Consider the following 15,537-nt stretch of genomic DNA (forward strand, 5'->3'; position numbering starts at 1 on the left):
CTACAACTTCTCTGGAAAACCTGTTTCAATGCTTCACTATTCTCTTTTTCTTCCTAACATCTAAACTAAATCAGCCTTCTATCAATTTAAAACCATTGTCCTTTGTCCTGTAACTATCTGCCCATATAAAAAGTCCCTGTCTTTCCTTTTTATAAAGCCTCTTGAGGTACTGGACAGTCTCCGTGAAGCCCTCTTTTCTCCAGGTTGAACAACCACAGCTCTCCCAAGTTTGTCCATGTCAAGAAGGTGGCAGGGGGAAACCCTGGGCAACTGCAGCCAGAGAGAAGAGTGAGAATGTGTGAGAGCAAAACTCTGCAGACACCAAGGTCAGTGCAGAAGAATGGGGAGGAGGTGCTCCAGGCACTGGAAAGAGATTCCCTGCAGCGCATGGTGCAAATCACGGTGAGGCAGCTGTGTCCCTGCAGCCCATGGAGAACCATGGTGGAGCAGAAATCCATCTACAGCCTGTGGAGGAACCCATGTGTGAGCAGGTGGATGCCTGAAGGAGGCTGTGACCCTGTGGGAAGACTGCACTGGAGCAGCCTTCTGGCAGGACTTGTGACCCTACTTCTTTCTCTGTAGCATATCAGAATACTTATTACTTGTCTTTGTAACTAAAATATTTCTCTTAGCCTCAATTACCTCTCTCTCTGATTACAAAAATCTTCACATCTTTCATTTACTCTCCTTACTGCTCTTCAATCAGTTGAAATTACCCAATACTGTGACCACCACACTGCCTCTTTCAAATATATTGAGAAACATGGCTTTGAAACAAAAGATATCAAGGGATACAAGAAATGAGGATAATGAGCCAAGGCAGAATGTAGTGACGGCTTCTGCCACTGAAGAAAGTGAAATTAAAACCTATTGCAAATCCAAAGTGGATCATGAGCAGCTACAAACAATGGGTCACTCATCACAATCACTTTTCAGCAGTTTTTATCAGTAACCACACATTTGAATCATTTTGATAGAAAGAGAGATGTCGTGTTCTCTGCTGAAATCTTAAAAATTATATTCTGGTTTGACAGAGACTCTTGTCTCTTAAATATGTAAAATACTTTACAGTTGGCCCAGAAATTTCATTTAAGGATTAGTGAACCCTGTTTTGCCTATCATGAGTAATTTACCTCAATTTTGTCCACTCAGAAGTGATTTTATCTTAACAGATATGAAAGCAAAAAGTTCCACTTTGGCCACTTAAGAGAATCTATTCAGTGAGTAATCTTGACATGAGCAGTGACTTAGTACTGAGCATTTTAAATCCAAATTAAGCCTTGCTATTTCTTCTTATTATCATTTTTAGCTTATATCTCCAGCTCAGGAAAACTTTCATGAATATGCTGCTAATATTTGTAATTGAATTAGTATTCTAATATTCCATCAAAATAATTTCAGATGGAAATACATTGAACCACTTTGCAATATTCTGTAAGCTTTACTTCATTAAGGAAGAAGCTTCATTTATTAAGGAGGTTGTGGCATCTGTAACAATACCATTATGTTTCTTTTTTGGGTACCCCATTTCTTCATCTTTGGTTCATATTTATGTTCTTTTCCTTAACTTTTCTTTTTTTTTTTTTTAATGATGGTTGCTTGCAAGTATGTGCAAAGCAAGTTTAGTGACAAGATTATGCTTGGTTTGCATGAAATATTTTGCTGAAGAATCTCTCTGGTTCCTTCCTGCATTCAGAGCACTTTACAGTATTTTCTGTAACTGCAGTGAGGATTTGGCCCAGTTTTGTGGGGATTTGGCTCTCTGAAAAATTGGCAGCTGTATCAACTTATCAGGAGAGATTGGGACCATATGCCACATTAACTCAAACTAGGAGGTGTGAGCAGTTTGAAAATTTAAAAATATGGCATTATGTGCTTTGCCCAAAGTATTCTGTACTCTGAGTAAATTAAGCAGTTATTTCTAAACCCAATGTTTCAGGTAAGAAGCAAAACTGTGAGAATCATATCTATGAGACCAACTGCAACAATTTACAAATATTGAAGAAAAATGTAGGTGATGTTTTCATAATCTAACATTTTCTCAAATTAAATTATAATAAATCTAGACATTTTTCTAAATGAAAATTAAAAGATCTCTCACTAAAAATCCTTTAAAAATGTGTCTTTATTACTAGTACTATTCAACACGTTTTTGGACAGAATCAAGAAATTTAAGTGAATGATCAAAAAAGCTGAATGAGAAGAAAATACTTTTTTTTCCCCCAAAGATATCTCAATAAACATAATGGAAAGTTCATTTTGGGCTTTGCACTGATTATTTTGTAGCCACAATCATTATTTTCAAGTCATTAGCTTCATTAAACTAACTTTGCTTATTAGTAATTCTCTAAGTACACCAATATAATGTATACAAAAACCTGGAACTTTTTTCTAAAGTATGAACCCTGTATTTTAAAAAATAAATTTCATTCATTGAATGGTAGTTTTTCAAGGAGCTAACTTTTAAATGGTTTTAGTCGGTGGTAAGAGATGGAAAGACTGTCCCCTTGTGGATAGGAATATGAGGAAAAGTGATACCGTAACTCACTGAGAGCAGCGGTAACCTCGGGTATTTGGAGTCTCATTAGGAATCTGGCTAGAATCCTGCCTTGAACATGGTTCATAAATCAACACTCGAATGTACAAAATACTAAGGAGCCTTTTTATTTAAATTGGTTGGCCTGACAGACAGCAGAGGGTAAAGACTGAGCTAATGTAGCATCCCTGTTAACACCATCAGTCCAGGCTAACACGTTAATCTAACTGCTGCAGGCAGCTGCAGCACTGCCTGCATTTGAAGGAAGCTATTTTGAGAAGGACAACCTCAGAGCAGACAATCGAGAAGGCTCCACAGTAAGGACAAAGCCTTAAGGTGTATCTGTAAAGCAGTGTGCTACCGACATGCATGCATCTGTCCAACCCGTGCTACAGCACCCATCACAGGACACAGCTCATTGTCCTCGCTCCAGCAGCCACACCGATGGAGGGACCAGAGCAGGATTGATACACAGCTGGCTGGTGACACTCATCTGTGCCTGCTGATGTTACATTATCTGTGTTGGAGTTTCCCCATACACATCATCACCTCTGACCCATGAGAAATACCAGAAGATGCCAGCACCCTATCTTCCCACAGATCTGGGATAAACAATGGTAACTTCAAATTTCTGCATGGGGAAGTGGAACTTCACGGGACTGCTGAGATAGCAGGGGATCTTTCTCATAGGAAGTGTTGTGATTTATGAAATCCGGTCTTTCCCTATTGCAGGCAGTTACAGCCCCCCTAACACATTCTTCTCATTTTGCCTTTATTTATTACCTCAATTGCAATTTTTTTTCTGAAATATCATTAGAACCCTCACAAATTTTGGCTTAGCCATATTCATGGTCAGTGTATATCTATCTATTCTCTCTATATATTTTTTATTTTATGCAGCTTGTTTTTATTCATTTTAGTTGAATCTATGGCAAAGAGTAACCATATTCCCTCCTAGCCTTTACTTTATTGAACTAAGCAAGCCACATGCCTGCTGCTTTATTGTCCAGGCCAGGCTCCCAAAACACCTTCATAGTGTGATGTGTCACCTGAAAGTGTCCTGTGGGCTCAACATTTTCCATCAACAGTCAGTCAAGAGTGTATTCAGACTCAATAATACACAGGTTTACTCCGTCACTAATGGAAACACTTCAACTGATGCCTTCTTTTCTAGTGTTGGGTTTCTTACGCAGTCACATCTCAGAGGTCACTCCTAAAAAGCCCACCGAACTCAGCTGTTGATTTCATCTGTTGTTTCCTACTCATTATTTCTCAGCAGAAATTCTCATTTTTCCATCAATGAAGGAAATTGAACTGACTGAGAAACAGGCTGATGACAACCTTTGGAGATTTTCTACCACAAAGTCCTAGAGGTCACCGATACTGGCAAGCTGAGGTGCCTGTTGCCATGAGGGGTGAAGGGGACATAAGCCTGAAATAATACTTGGCCTTTGATAAGAGGACATTTGTGGAGTCAGCATCCCTGGAGGTATTTAAGAAGCATCTGGATCTGGTGCTGGTGGCACAGTTTAGTGGTTTAGGGGTTACAGTGGCAGCACTGGGTTGATGATGGGACTGGATGATCCCAAAGGCATCTTCCAACCTTGATGGTCCTGCATCTGTAATTCTGAACCATGCTAGGTGGAGCTCACTGAGTCATAAATTGTCCTCCACAAAAAGCTCTGATACATAAACTCATCAAGTTGTCACTTGAAGGGTTGAAGGTGACAGTGTCAAATCCCATGGGAAGTCACTGCAGGCCTAGAAAAGACACGAATATTTGTAAACGTACATCAGCAGTTTTCATTCAAGTATATCATGTTCCTAAATTTATGACACTGGAGGAGTTCTGTGTGCATGCTGGCAAATGTCCACGGGCCTTATAACCTGGACAACGTGGGATTCTGGTAAAAACATCCAGACACACATGCAGCAAGCCTACACTGTAGATACAGGTGGGGGTTTTTTGGTTGGTTGTTTTTTGGTTTTGGTGTGTGGTTTTTTTTTTTTTTTTTTTTTTTTTTTTTTTTTGGTTAATGTGTTACAGGTCACTTTGACTGTCAGATGACAATAGAACCTGTTTCCTCCACCTCTGACTTAAGGCTAGGAAGCAACGTCAAACCAGACTGTTTATTTCTGTACATCACGAGGGAAGCATCATGGGGGTTGTGAAAGTTCCCCACTTCCTCCCTGGTGATGAAACTTCTTGAAAAACAGAAGCGTGTCTTTGCATATTTTCATAGCGCGGGCTCGGGGCAGTGGCCGGCGCGGCGCTGAGGAGGCTCCGGGCCCGCTCCCGCCCCGCCCCGGCGCGGCCCGGCCCGGCCGGCACTCGGCGCCCGCCATGGCGGGGCTGGGGCCGGGGAAGGGGCCGGGCGGCGCGGCTGAGCCGCGGCCGCTGCTGGTGAAAATCGTGATGGCCGGAGAGTCCTGCGTGGGGAAGACCTCCATCGTGCGCAGGTACACGGAGCCCGGCTCGCCTCCCGCCGGCTCTCCCGCCACTTCGTACATGGCCACGATCGGTGAGTGCCCGCCGGCTCCTTGCGCCTCCTCCCGCCTCGCTGCTGCCCCTCGCCCTCCCCTCCTAGGTGCCGCGGCTCACACACGGCCAGACCGGCGCTGTCAGCGGCAGAGCCGGGCTGGGAGGTGTCAAACCTCGCTGCGCTGAGCAGTTCGTGTGTGCAGACGCGAACAGCAGCTTAAGCTTTTGACGGGGTGTCGGGACACATGTCACGCTGGCTCCAGAGCCACTGCAAGGTGCTGGCTCGTTACACTGTCCTTGCTGTTTGTCTGGGCATTGGGAACCTACTCCTGGTGTAAACTTGTGAAGACCTGTTTCTCTCAGTGGGTTTCTTATTGCCCACTGAGGCCCTGCTACTGCACATTTGTGCAGGTGCAGAGGAAACAATACGGAGTCCCAGATCAGCGGGGTTGGAAATGACTCTGAAATAATCGAGTCCAACCTGTGACCAAACACTGCCATGTCAAATAGACCATTCACTGAGTGCCTTGTCTAGTCTTAAACACCTCCAGGGTGACTCCACCACCGCCCTGGGCAGTCCATGCCAATGTCTAATTGAGCTTTCTGGGAAGAAATTCTTTCTAATTTCCAACCTAAACCTTCCCTTGCACAGCTTGAGGCTAATTTCTCTTGTCCTGTCTCTTGTTGACTGGCAGAAGAGGCCGATCCCCACCTGGCTAAAACCTCCTTTCAGGTACCAGCCTCAGGGAGTTGTCAGATGTCAGTAAAAAGCCCAGGTCATCAGTATTTCAGGCTAGAAAGGGCTTTAACTTTGTGTTTATAATTTTAATGGTATAAAGATACCTTCAGCTGTAGTTAGTGGTGCGTGTGATGATTAAAGCAGACCTGTTGCTGTGATGGAAATAGTTAACCCTGGCAGACCATGTCACTTCTGCCCTGGCACCACACGCTGCAGCGGGCAGGTGATGGGGAGCTCCCTGCTCTCTTGACACTCCCAGGCCCATTGAGCCATGGGGAATGGCAGGGTGACTGTCCACATGCTGAAAACCTTGTCTCTGGCATGAAAATGTGTTATGTGTGTGCCGTGGTTTGATTTGCTGTGGACATTTTCCCAAATTCTCATTGGGAAATTTTAATTTTTAAGAGTTCATGTGTAAGAATATTTTTTTCTTTGCTTTGTTTTAATTTGATTTGATTTGACCTTGAAAAGAAAACTAAAATATGCCAGGAAATTGCGTATTCCTGCTTTTGGAATATGCATGGTTTATTTACGCATCTTTCAGTCTGGGAGGAGTTGGCATAACAGAATAAAATACCAGACAGTAGCTGTGTTAGTAGTTGGACCAGGGATACTTTATGTACACGAGATGACTTGACCTGCCCGCATTAAGAATGGTTTAACTTTAACCACTTTTTTTATTTTCTTGCCGTTTCTTACAAAGCAGTTTCTGGAACCAGCACAGACAAAGAGGGAAGAACACAACTAACAGTAAAGTCAGGAAATTGATCCTAATAACAGGCAACTTTTTGCCAGGCTTAGCAAGAAAGCCCAAAGAATGGCTATAAAAATAAATAATTGTTTTGCTTTCCTGACCATGAGGTTATTATTTTATGACATAATTTCTTTTACTCCTGATTCAGTCTGCTGCAGACTCAAAAAACCTTTATATGGTGATGATACTAAGAATGTATTTCCCAAGTTGTGACTTGAACTATTACAAGGACTAGTGAAGATAATGGTTTTTATGACAGTTTATGGACTAAGATTAACTCTATTCGGTTTCATTAGCGACACCTATTACCAAGATACTTAAAAACTTTTTTTAAAAAAATTCTTATCTGAAATATAAATGAATAATCCAAACATGGTATTTGTTACCTGAATGTATTTTTAAAGTTATTTCTGAAATACTATGTTCCATTTAATTCCATTTTACCAGGTGTTCTAGAGCTTGGACTTTGAAAACAAATGGGATTATGTGTGGTGTCTTCCAAAAGAGTAATGTTGGAAGTGGAGTGCTGTCATGAAGACAGCAGCAACGGAGAGGATGTCCTAGTGATGTAGAGGAAGAAGACACATAGTGTTTTCTCAGTTTGTGATGTCTCCTTCCTCACTGTTGATACTGTCAGAACAAATAACTGCTTTTATCTGGATGCCTGTTTCATAAAAGTTCAGTCAAATGATCCCTGTCTGTTGTACAGCCTATTAAATGCTCATCTGCATTTAATGTCTGGTGATTTTTCTCCTGTCCAATTGAAACTGTGATTTGGGTAGAGGGAAGATTATCCTGGCTGTGCACTCTTGCAACTTCCTGAGTTCCCTGACAAAATCATGTGCCATCACCTTCCTTGGTGGCAGAGGTCATAGGCACAGAAGTTAAAAGGTTGTTGAAAGTCTAATTTCTATGTCATCATGAATCACAGATTTGTGTTACTAGGAGAAATCCTAGTATTATAATGGGGGGAAAAAAAAAGGGCAAGTATTCTGTAGTAGGCTCCAGTAGTAGTGAACCTTCTAAAAAGATGTATTTTATGAGAAAATGCAAAAAATACATCCACAGTAAATTTTTGTTTAAAGCTTTTAATGCAGCACTTAAACACTCAAGGCTGGGTGCCCTTCCTCCTCTTCAATTACATAGTTTGGATAAACTGTAAGCAGTTAACAGTTTTCTGATTAAACTTATACGCATCATAAGGTGAATGCATTGTACTATGAATAGATTATAAAGAATGAATGCTTTTTTTTGAACAATGGTATTGCATATAAAGCCATAGAGAAGGTTTATGACCAAAAACCCCTCCTTGTATATCAGTGAACAGAATTGTGATCTCACAGGCTGTGAGGTTATTTTGCAGTATTATGGTCGCTGTGGTCGTCCAGCACATGTGTTTTCTGTAGGAAACATTTCTGCAGGGCTGTGAGTCCTCCCAGATCTGTCATAGTTGAAAGTGGTACAACTTCAGTATTAGGATTAAAAAGTCTATGTAGATTCCCTGGTATTTATTTTAGAAGGGAATAAAGTAATCAACAAAAAATGAACCATATTGAAGGTAAATGTGCCATGTGTTAAGAGCACCAGTAGCAATCTACATCTTAATTTTTTGGTTTTTTAACAAGACTGGGTTTTTTGTCACTCTTGTTTTCCTAGCAAACCATCTAATCCCTTGAGTTGCTTTTCTTAGCAAACCAGGAATTATCAGTCCTTGGGACTGCTCAAGACACCTCTCTGCTTCAGACATTTCTTGGCACATTCAGAAAAGAATCTGATGCAAGTAATGCTTCAGCAGCTAGGAGGGGTTAAGTATGGGTTAGGAGTAACAGTGGAAACTCAGCCCACCACGTCTCACTGGGCACTTGCCCAGTTTGGGCACAGGAGCTGCTAGGAACTGCTTCCCTGTTTCTGGAGTTGGAGATGCTGCATGAAAGGCAATGGGCTGAGTAGAACCTGCACATGGGCATTCACCACCTTCTGTCCATGTCTTTTCACTGTTGCATCCTACTAAGCTACTCAAACTTGCATTTTCTCTGGATAGACGTGGTTTTGAGCATTTTTTGTCAGGAACGCACCAGCTCTGTTTGGGTGAAAAGTGTGCTGCAATTGTCCAGGGCAGCTGGAAAAGACCTCTTTGAAGAGGACTTTGACAGATGGCCAAAGGGAGGGAAGAGAGGGGCATTTCACAGCTGAATTACCTTGTGGCTGACTATTTTTATGCTTTTTAGACTTAATTGTCTTTTAGGTGCCTCAGTCCTAATATGAGCATTATTTACTCTTTGAAATATAAAGAAAATAAATTTTCCTGGCTATAAAAGTTGGAAACAACAACCAGAATTTGAACTTGCACCCGGCATCCCCCTTCTTGGTTTTATTTGACAGCTTAAAAGAAGCAAGCACATGCTGTTGCATTCCAATAACATTTATCTCAAGAGCTGTAATCAATGCTTGCTTTGTTATGTTGATCATGTTGTATACCAGGTAGGCCTAAAAGCATCTGAAATCCGTGAGCTGTCTTTGGCATTGTGTATCTCATTTTTCTTTTCTGTCTTTCCAATTTGCTAAGTTTGCTGGAAATTTCATATAAAGACATGAACAATTCATGCATGCAGAACATATTGACTTCTGTTTTTCACTAACATTCATTGACCTTTTAGGTCAATAAATTTTGAAGTTGACTTAAGAAGTCAATATGCCTGATTTTAATTTAGATTAAGTTTTAGTCTGATTCAGCACTCTGCTTCCCTTTTTACAATTTTTTTTTTAAAAGCTTATAGCAATTTATTATTAAAATGTATGTCAACTAAGAACTTTTCCCTATAGTTCTGGGAATCCCTGTCTGGAATATAATTTTTTGCTGTGTTCCCAATGCACTATTTGTAAGTGATGTTCCAGCCTCCCAGTCTACACTCTGTCCCTCTCAACTGCTCCAACATCAATTGTAGGAAATGATACAGATAATTAAACAAAACCATGCGAATTTCAGGAGCAAATGTTTTCCATCACGTTGGAATTTCACCTTACATGAGCAAATTTTACTTAAATTACATTTTCTTCTGACATTATTAATTCCATCAAGGAAGCTTTGTGTAATATTAATTACAGATACCAATTATATTATTTCATCTTTCCTTTTCATTGAAGCTTCAATGAAAATTCATCAAGTGAAGGACATGATTATCATAGTAATTTTAAAATTCCACCTCAACTCCCTTACCACATACACACAAAAAATGTTAATAGCACTGAAAGTGCATGTGAGTGCATGCATGTGGGAGTGCACTTGTCAAAATTTTGTGCACAATACATCTGTCAGTACAAAGGAAGGGAGCATTTCCTCTGCATTTTTGGTTTGCTGCCATGGGTGCTTTCCTTTGATAAAGTAATTTGGCTTGCACATTCTCATGGAAATCAGTACAGTGGTATTAATTTAAAATTTTTATGATTTTTCAATCTGTCCGGTTCCTTCAAATGACATTACTGCTGGTGAAAAGACTGTAATTGTAAGTAGCTATAGTTTGATCTTATGGAATTTTGCCCATACAGTATGGTCAGCTTGTCACAATGTTACCTTAACTTCATTTACTATAATTGACAAAAAGAGCCTAATTGTATTTCAGTGGGGGGAAAAAGCAATAATGGAAATTATCAAATGGTTTTTCAAACTTCAGCAATGAAGTAATAGGGGAAACAATGCTTTACTCTGCAAAAATATGTCACTCTAAGATAGCAGCTGATAGCTGGCAGATTCTAATTTTAGAACTGGAAATTCAACACCTCATAAATCTAGGTATCATCTAACATATCTGAAGTACTAATTTGACAGTTTAATAAAGGAAAACACTATAAATCATAAGGCAAATGTCTTTGAGGAAGGATCTGTAGTGTATGTAGAGGCAACATTCTGCATTGATTTTTAGTGTTAATACTTGCTCTTAACATTGGCTTTCTGGATATGGTTTAGGCTGTAGAGCCAATGCTCTTCATTTTGAATTAAATCCCATGTGTGTTTGTCTTTGCACTTAATGCGCACAGCCAATTCCTATTTCTGCTCATTTAACCCTGGATACTTTTTTTAGGGATTTGGAAGTAAGGACAGAAAAATTGTGTTGCACGTGTGACAGCTTTGTAAGCATTTTTACCTTCCCATTCATAGATGCCATGCTCTTGAAAATCAGCACGATGTATTTGCACGATGTACTGTTGTGCATAGGCCATGAAACTGCTGTCACATCCCTTTGCCAGTCCGTGGTAATACTTGTAGTTCAGAGTATCTTCACCATTGCTTTGACATGCCCCTTCTTTGCTTGTTATTGGCATTGCTTTGCATTGTATTTGTGCAATGTATTGGCACTTAGCAGTGAATAATTTCCTTTTACAGCTTCCATTTTGAATGTATGTGGTTGGCTAGTTATTCTTTCTACGGTATTGTTCCTTTTCACTTTCTTTTTGAAACTGTGTGATAACTAGAGCTGAGAGACAATCTTCAAAGGGAATCCGTGTTATTATGAGAAATGTTACAGATTTTCCTTTTTTCTTCTAGGCATTGATTTTAAAGTGAAGCCAGTAATGTTTAATGATACAAGAGTGAAACTTCAAATATGGTAAGTTTTAATTAGTATCACAAAAGAAAGCCAACTAAATTGCATTATGACAAGAAAAAATCTCATCTACTTTTACTTGTTTGTCTTCACAATGTGCAGGTACTTCTGCTAGATAATTTTAAAATTTGAATTTAGCATAGGAGAGTATGTTTTTTGCAGCAGTTATTGTAAGTTGAAAAGAGGGTTGTCACCGGGTTGTGATAGCAGTAAAGCTTGCAGCATACAAACAAGTGCAGATCTATGATCCATATAAAGTATATTTAATTGTATAAGAACATTGAGGAAAATGACAAAGCAAGAAGATGTTACATTTCATTACCCATCCAATGTTTGTTCAAAAGGATCACGGAGAGAAATGACTTTTGATAAGATGCATCTTTGGGAGTGTACACTGGTTTTTTGTTTGAAAATTTTTCTAAAGGCTACGTAGGGTTTCTGGCACTCCAGGCATCTAACACTGAAGATTATCTCTATTTACCAGTATTTAACTTCTCAAGGAGTAAATCTACATATGAATTATCTGACCAGTATTGGATCTGCAGTTATTCCATCTCAGGCTTTAATGCAAAAATATAAGAGGGTTGTTTATAGCTTTCTCAGGGATAATTCATAGGATCATAGAATACACTGAGTTGGGAGGGACCCATTAGAATCACTGAGTCTGACTTCTGACCTTGCACAGATACCAAGAATCACACCATGGGCCTGAGAGCATTGTCCAGACACTTCTTGAGCTCTGTCAGGCTCAGTGCTGTGACCACTTCTTGGGGAGCCTGTTCCAGTGCCCAGCCACCCTCTGGTGAAGAACCTTTTCCTAGCAGCCAACCTACCTGCCCCGACTCAGCTCCAGGCCACGTCGTCACGTCCCATCACTGGTCAGGAGAGTGAAAAGATCAGTGTCTGCCCCTCTGCTTCCCCTTGTGAGGAAGTTGTAGGCTGCAGTGAGGTCTCCCTTCACTCTCCTCCAGATTGAACAAACTAAGTGACCTCAACCACTCCTTGTATGGCTTCCCCTATTCTTATGGCCCTCCTTTGGATGCTCTCTAAGAGCTTAATGTCTTTTTTTTAGTGTGGTATCCAAAACTGCCCCCAGCACTCGAGGTGAGGCCATCCCAGTGCAGAGCAGCCTCCCTTGCCTGGCTGGTGATGCTGTGCCTGATGAGCCTTAGAACATGGCTGGCCCTCCTGATTGCCAGGGCACAATGGCTCATGTTAAATTTGCCATGGATCACGTCCCTTTCTGCAGCCCTGCCTTCCAGCATCTCATCCCCCAGTCTGTACGCAGAGCCGGGATTGCCCCGTCCTAGGTGCAGAATCTGGTACTTGCCCTTGTTAAACTTCATGCAGTTGCTGATTGCCCAATCCTCTTAATTTCTCAAGATCTCTCCACAGGTCTTCTCTGCCCTCAAGAGAGTTGACAGCTCTTCCTAATTTAGTGTCATTGGCAAACTCATTTAGTATCCTTTGAGTCCTGCATCTCAGTGGTTAGTGAAAGTGGTTAAAGGTTGAAGAGAACTGGGTGGAGGATGAAGCCCTGCAAAATCCCTCTAGTGCCCAGGCCCCAGCCTGTGTCACCCCATTCACTGTAACCCTTTGTGCCTGACCTGTGAGCCAGTTGTTCACCAATTGTTCAGCATGGTTATCCAGCTGTGTGCTGGACATTTGGTCTGGAAGCTACTGTGAGAGACAGTATCAAAAGTTTTGCTGAAGTTCAATGAGATTGTATCTATTGACTTTCCTAGATCAACTAGCTGGATTACCATTTTATAAAAGGAAATCAGGTTCAACAAGCAGGACTTTGGCCTGGTGTGCTGGCTGTGACCAATGACTGTGTTGTCCTCCAGGTGTATCTCCCAGAATAGTACTTTTCATTATTTTACTGGGCACTGAAGTGAGACTGACAGGCTTGTAGCTTCCAGGGTCTTGTCCTTCTTGAAAATTGTGACAGCTTTACCCAGCTTCCAGTCAGCTCGGACCTCTCCAGACTCCCAAGACTGCTCAAAAACTGAGAGAGACTTTGTGATGACATCAGCCAGCTTTTTGAGAATTCTCAGATTAATCCAGTGAGGCCTCATGGATTTGTAGGGATCCAGCTGGAGAAGCAGATCCCACACAATTTCAGGGTTGACTGGGAGCTGATCATCTGATCATTCGCACAGTCATGGTCCTCCAGCTCAAAGCACTGAGACCTCTTTGGTCTGTCATCTGTGTTGAAGACAAGAGACAAAGAATGCATTAACACCTCTGCCTTGTCCATGTCCCTTTTAGTGATGTTACCATCCTCATCCTCTAACGAACTGATGTTATTTCTACACTGCCTTTTGCCATTCATATATTTGAAAAACTTTTTATTTTCTCCCATGTTTCTGTCAGCTTCAGTGTAGCTTTGACCAGACAGATTTTTTCCCTGCAGTAGTGAACGGAATCTCTGTATTCGTTCCATGTCACCTAACTGCTTCCACTGGGCATGCACCTCCCTTATTCATTTTATTTCCCATCAGTTTTCATGTATGCCAGGGATGTCAAGTTTCTGGGACTGGGACAAAGCTTGGAGCTTGTCTCCTTTGTTCCTCTTGCTTGGTGTGTTAGTGTAGAAACATTTCCGGTGTGGTACTTTGTAGCCAGCATCTCCTGAAGCAGATTGAGGGATCCCATTTGTGTTTGTTTCCTCAAGTTTGGCATTATGTGTAAGAATCTCTGTGTCTGGGTATTTTATGGCTTTTTCCCAAAACCTGCTCTTCCATCTAAACCAGGTTGCTGTTGGTATCACAGTTTACAAAGAGGTTGTCAGAATATGGGGACGTCTGATATCTGAGTTTTCTTATCACCTGAGTTATTTATATAAAGAAGGAATGGTGAGCTTAACATTAGTCTCAGATTTCAGCCACTGGGTTGGCTTCCCTAGTAAGGCTGTATTATTCAGAATAAATTTCCATTGTATTTCTTTCATTGCTATATCTGGCACCCAGATTTTCTCTCATCTGTGATTTTTTTTTCTTCCTTTCATGTTAGAGTACATAATTTAAAATTTGGACAATACTCCTTAAAGTAAAGTAATCTTTCTTGGGAATTCTGTCTGTTTGATCATCTCTCGTTTGTTTGTTTATTTGTGTGTGTGTGATTTGTTACAATTGTCTTCAGGGATACTGCTGGCCAGGAACGGTTCCATACACTTAGTACCAGCTATTTCCGTGGTGCACAAGGCTTTGTTCTCGTGTATGACATCACAAATCTCAAGAGTTTTCAAAGTATAACAATCTGGATGAACGACATATATGAGGTAAATATATCTGTCAGTGGTTAATTGTTTAATGAAAGTAATTAATGTGTCATTTTAAATGACTGCATGAGATGTATTCTTGTTCCTGTATGTTTCTAACCAGAATTTCTTGCATTTAATTCAGCACACAGTATGATAGTAGAATTACTGTCATCTGAAACTGGAACATGGTTTATATTTAGACAAGCCCATGTTGATATTTTCTGAAGTACTTCTAAAACACAGCTTCCAGTCCTTCTTTGTTGCATGCTGAGTTATGGTGCTCTTGTCACTAGTGTGGCTATACATAGATCAGTCTGCATGAGCTCATCCTGGGATTTTAATTAGATTCCGTATCAAAATTCCATATCACAGCCAGTGATTTCCCTTTCCTAATTTCATTACTTCAGTGTAGTTACCTCATCCCAGGATCAAAGAAATTAAATATCCTCTTTGTCCTTGCTGGATATTCCTTGAGAGGATGATTTCAAGAGGAAGTGGGGTGGTAAGCTGTTTGGTTAGCTCAGCTGCTCGTGGTGCTGAAGCCAGAAATACGTGCTTTCATATGACATAGGAAGTGATTCAGCAGGCACATGGCTGCCAGATGGGGTATGTGTTCCCACTGGAGCTTGTCAGAGCCCTCTGTGCTTCACTCTGACTTCCTAATGGGGTAGAAAACTAACACAAAGGAGCAAAAGAAGTTGAGTGGGTTTTCTGCTCTAGTAGTGAGTTTGAGAGGCTCATAGAGAGGTCTGAGTCTTACTGGGGTTGGAGTAAAGTAAACAGGTAGCAGTAGGAAGGCCAGAAGAAGAATGTCTGGAAACAATGTGAAGGGAGGGAGGAGTGGGCAAGCCCTTAGACACATTCAGCTGACTGTAATCCTATATTCCAAGTCTTTTTCAGTAGGTCTCTCTTGTTGTGTTCTCTATTAGCTAGAGGCAAGGCAGTTTTAGAATAGAATAGAATAGTTCAGCTGTAAGGGACCTTCAGTGATCATCTAGTCCAGCTGCCTGACCACTTAAGCACTGACCAAAAGTTAAATTATTTCATTAAGAGCATTGTCCAGATGCCTCTTAATTTGTTTTGGGGAATTGACCATGTCCCTAGGAAGCCTGTTCCAGAGTTTGACCACTGGCTCGGTAAAGAAATGATTCCCAATGTCC

General features: G+C 41.0%; 1 protein-coding gene across 1 annotated transcript in view; it reads left to right on the plus strand.

Moving 5' to 3' along the window:
- Positions 1-4,880: 4,880 nt before the first annotated feature.
- LOC120755370 (ras-related protein Rab-10-like) overlaps positions 4,881-15,537 on the plus strand; it is a 32,191-nt gene continuing 21,534 nt past the window's right edge. The window contains exons 1-3 of the mRNA XM_040070201.2: positions 4,881-5,058; positions 11,055-11,115; positions 14,257-14,395. Coding sequence (XP_039926135.1) covers positions 4,881-5,058; positions 11,055-11,115; positions 14,257-14,395 — 378 coding nt within the window. The remainder of the gene's footprint in view (positions 5,059-11,054; positions 11,116-14,256; positions 14,396-15,537) is intronic.

Source organism: Hirundo rustica, chromosome 1 (genome assembly GCF_015227805.2).
Source record: "Hirundo rustica isolate bHirRus1 chromosome 1, bHirRus1.pri.v3, whole genome shotgun sequence".
Classification (NCBI taxonomy): Eukaryota; Metazoa; Chordata; class Aves; order Passeriformes; family Hirundinidae; genus Hirundo; species Hirundo rustica.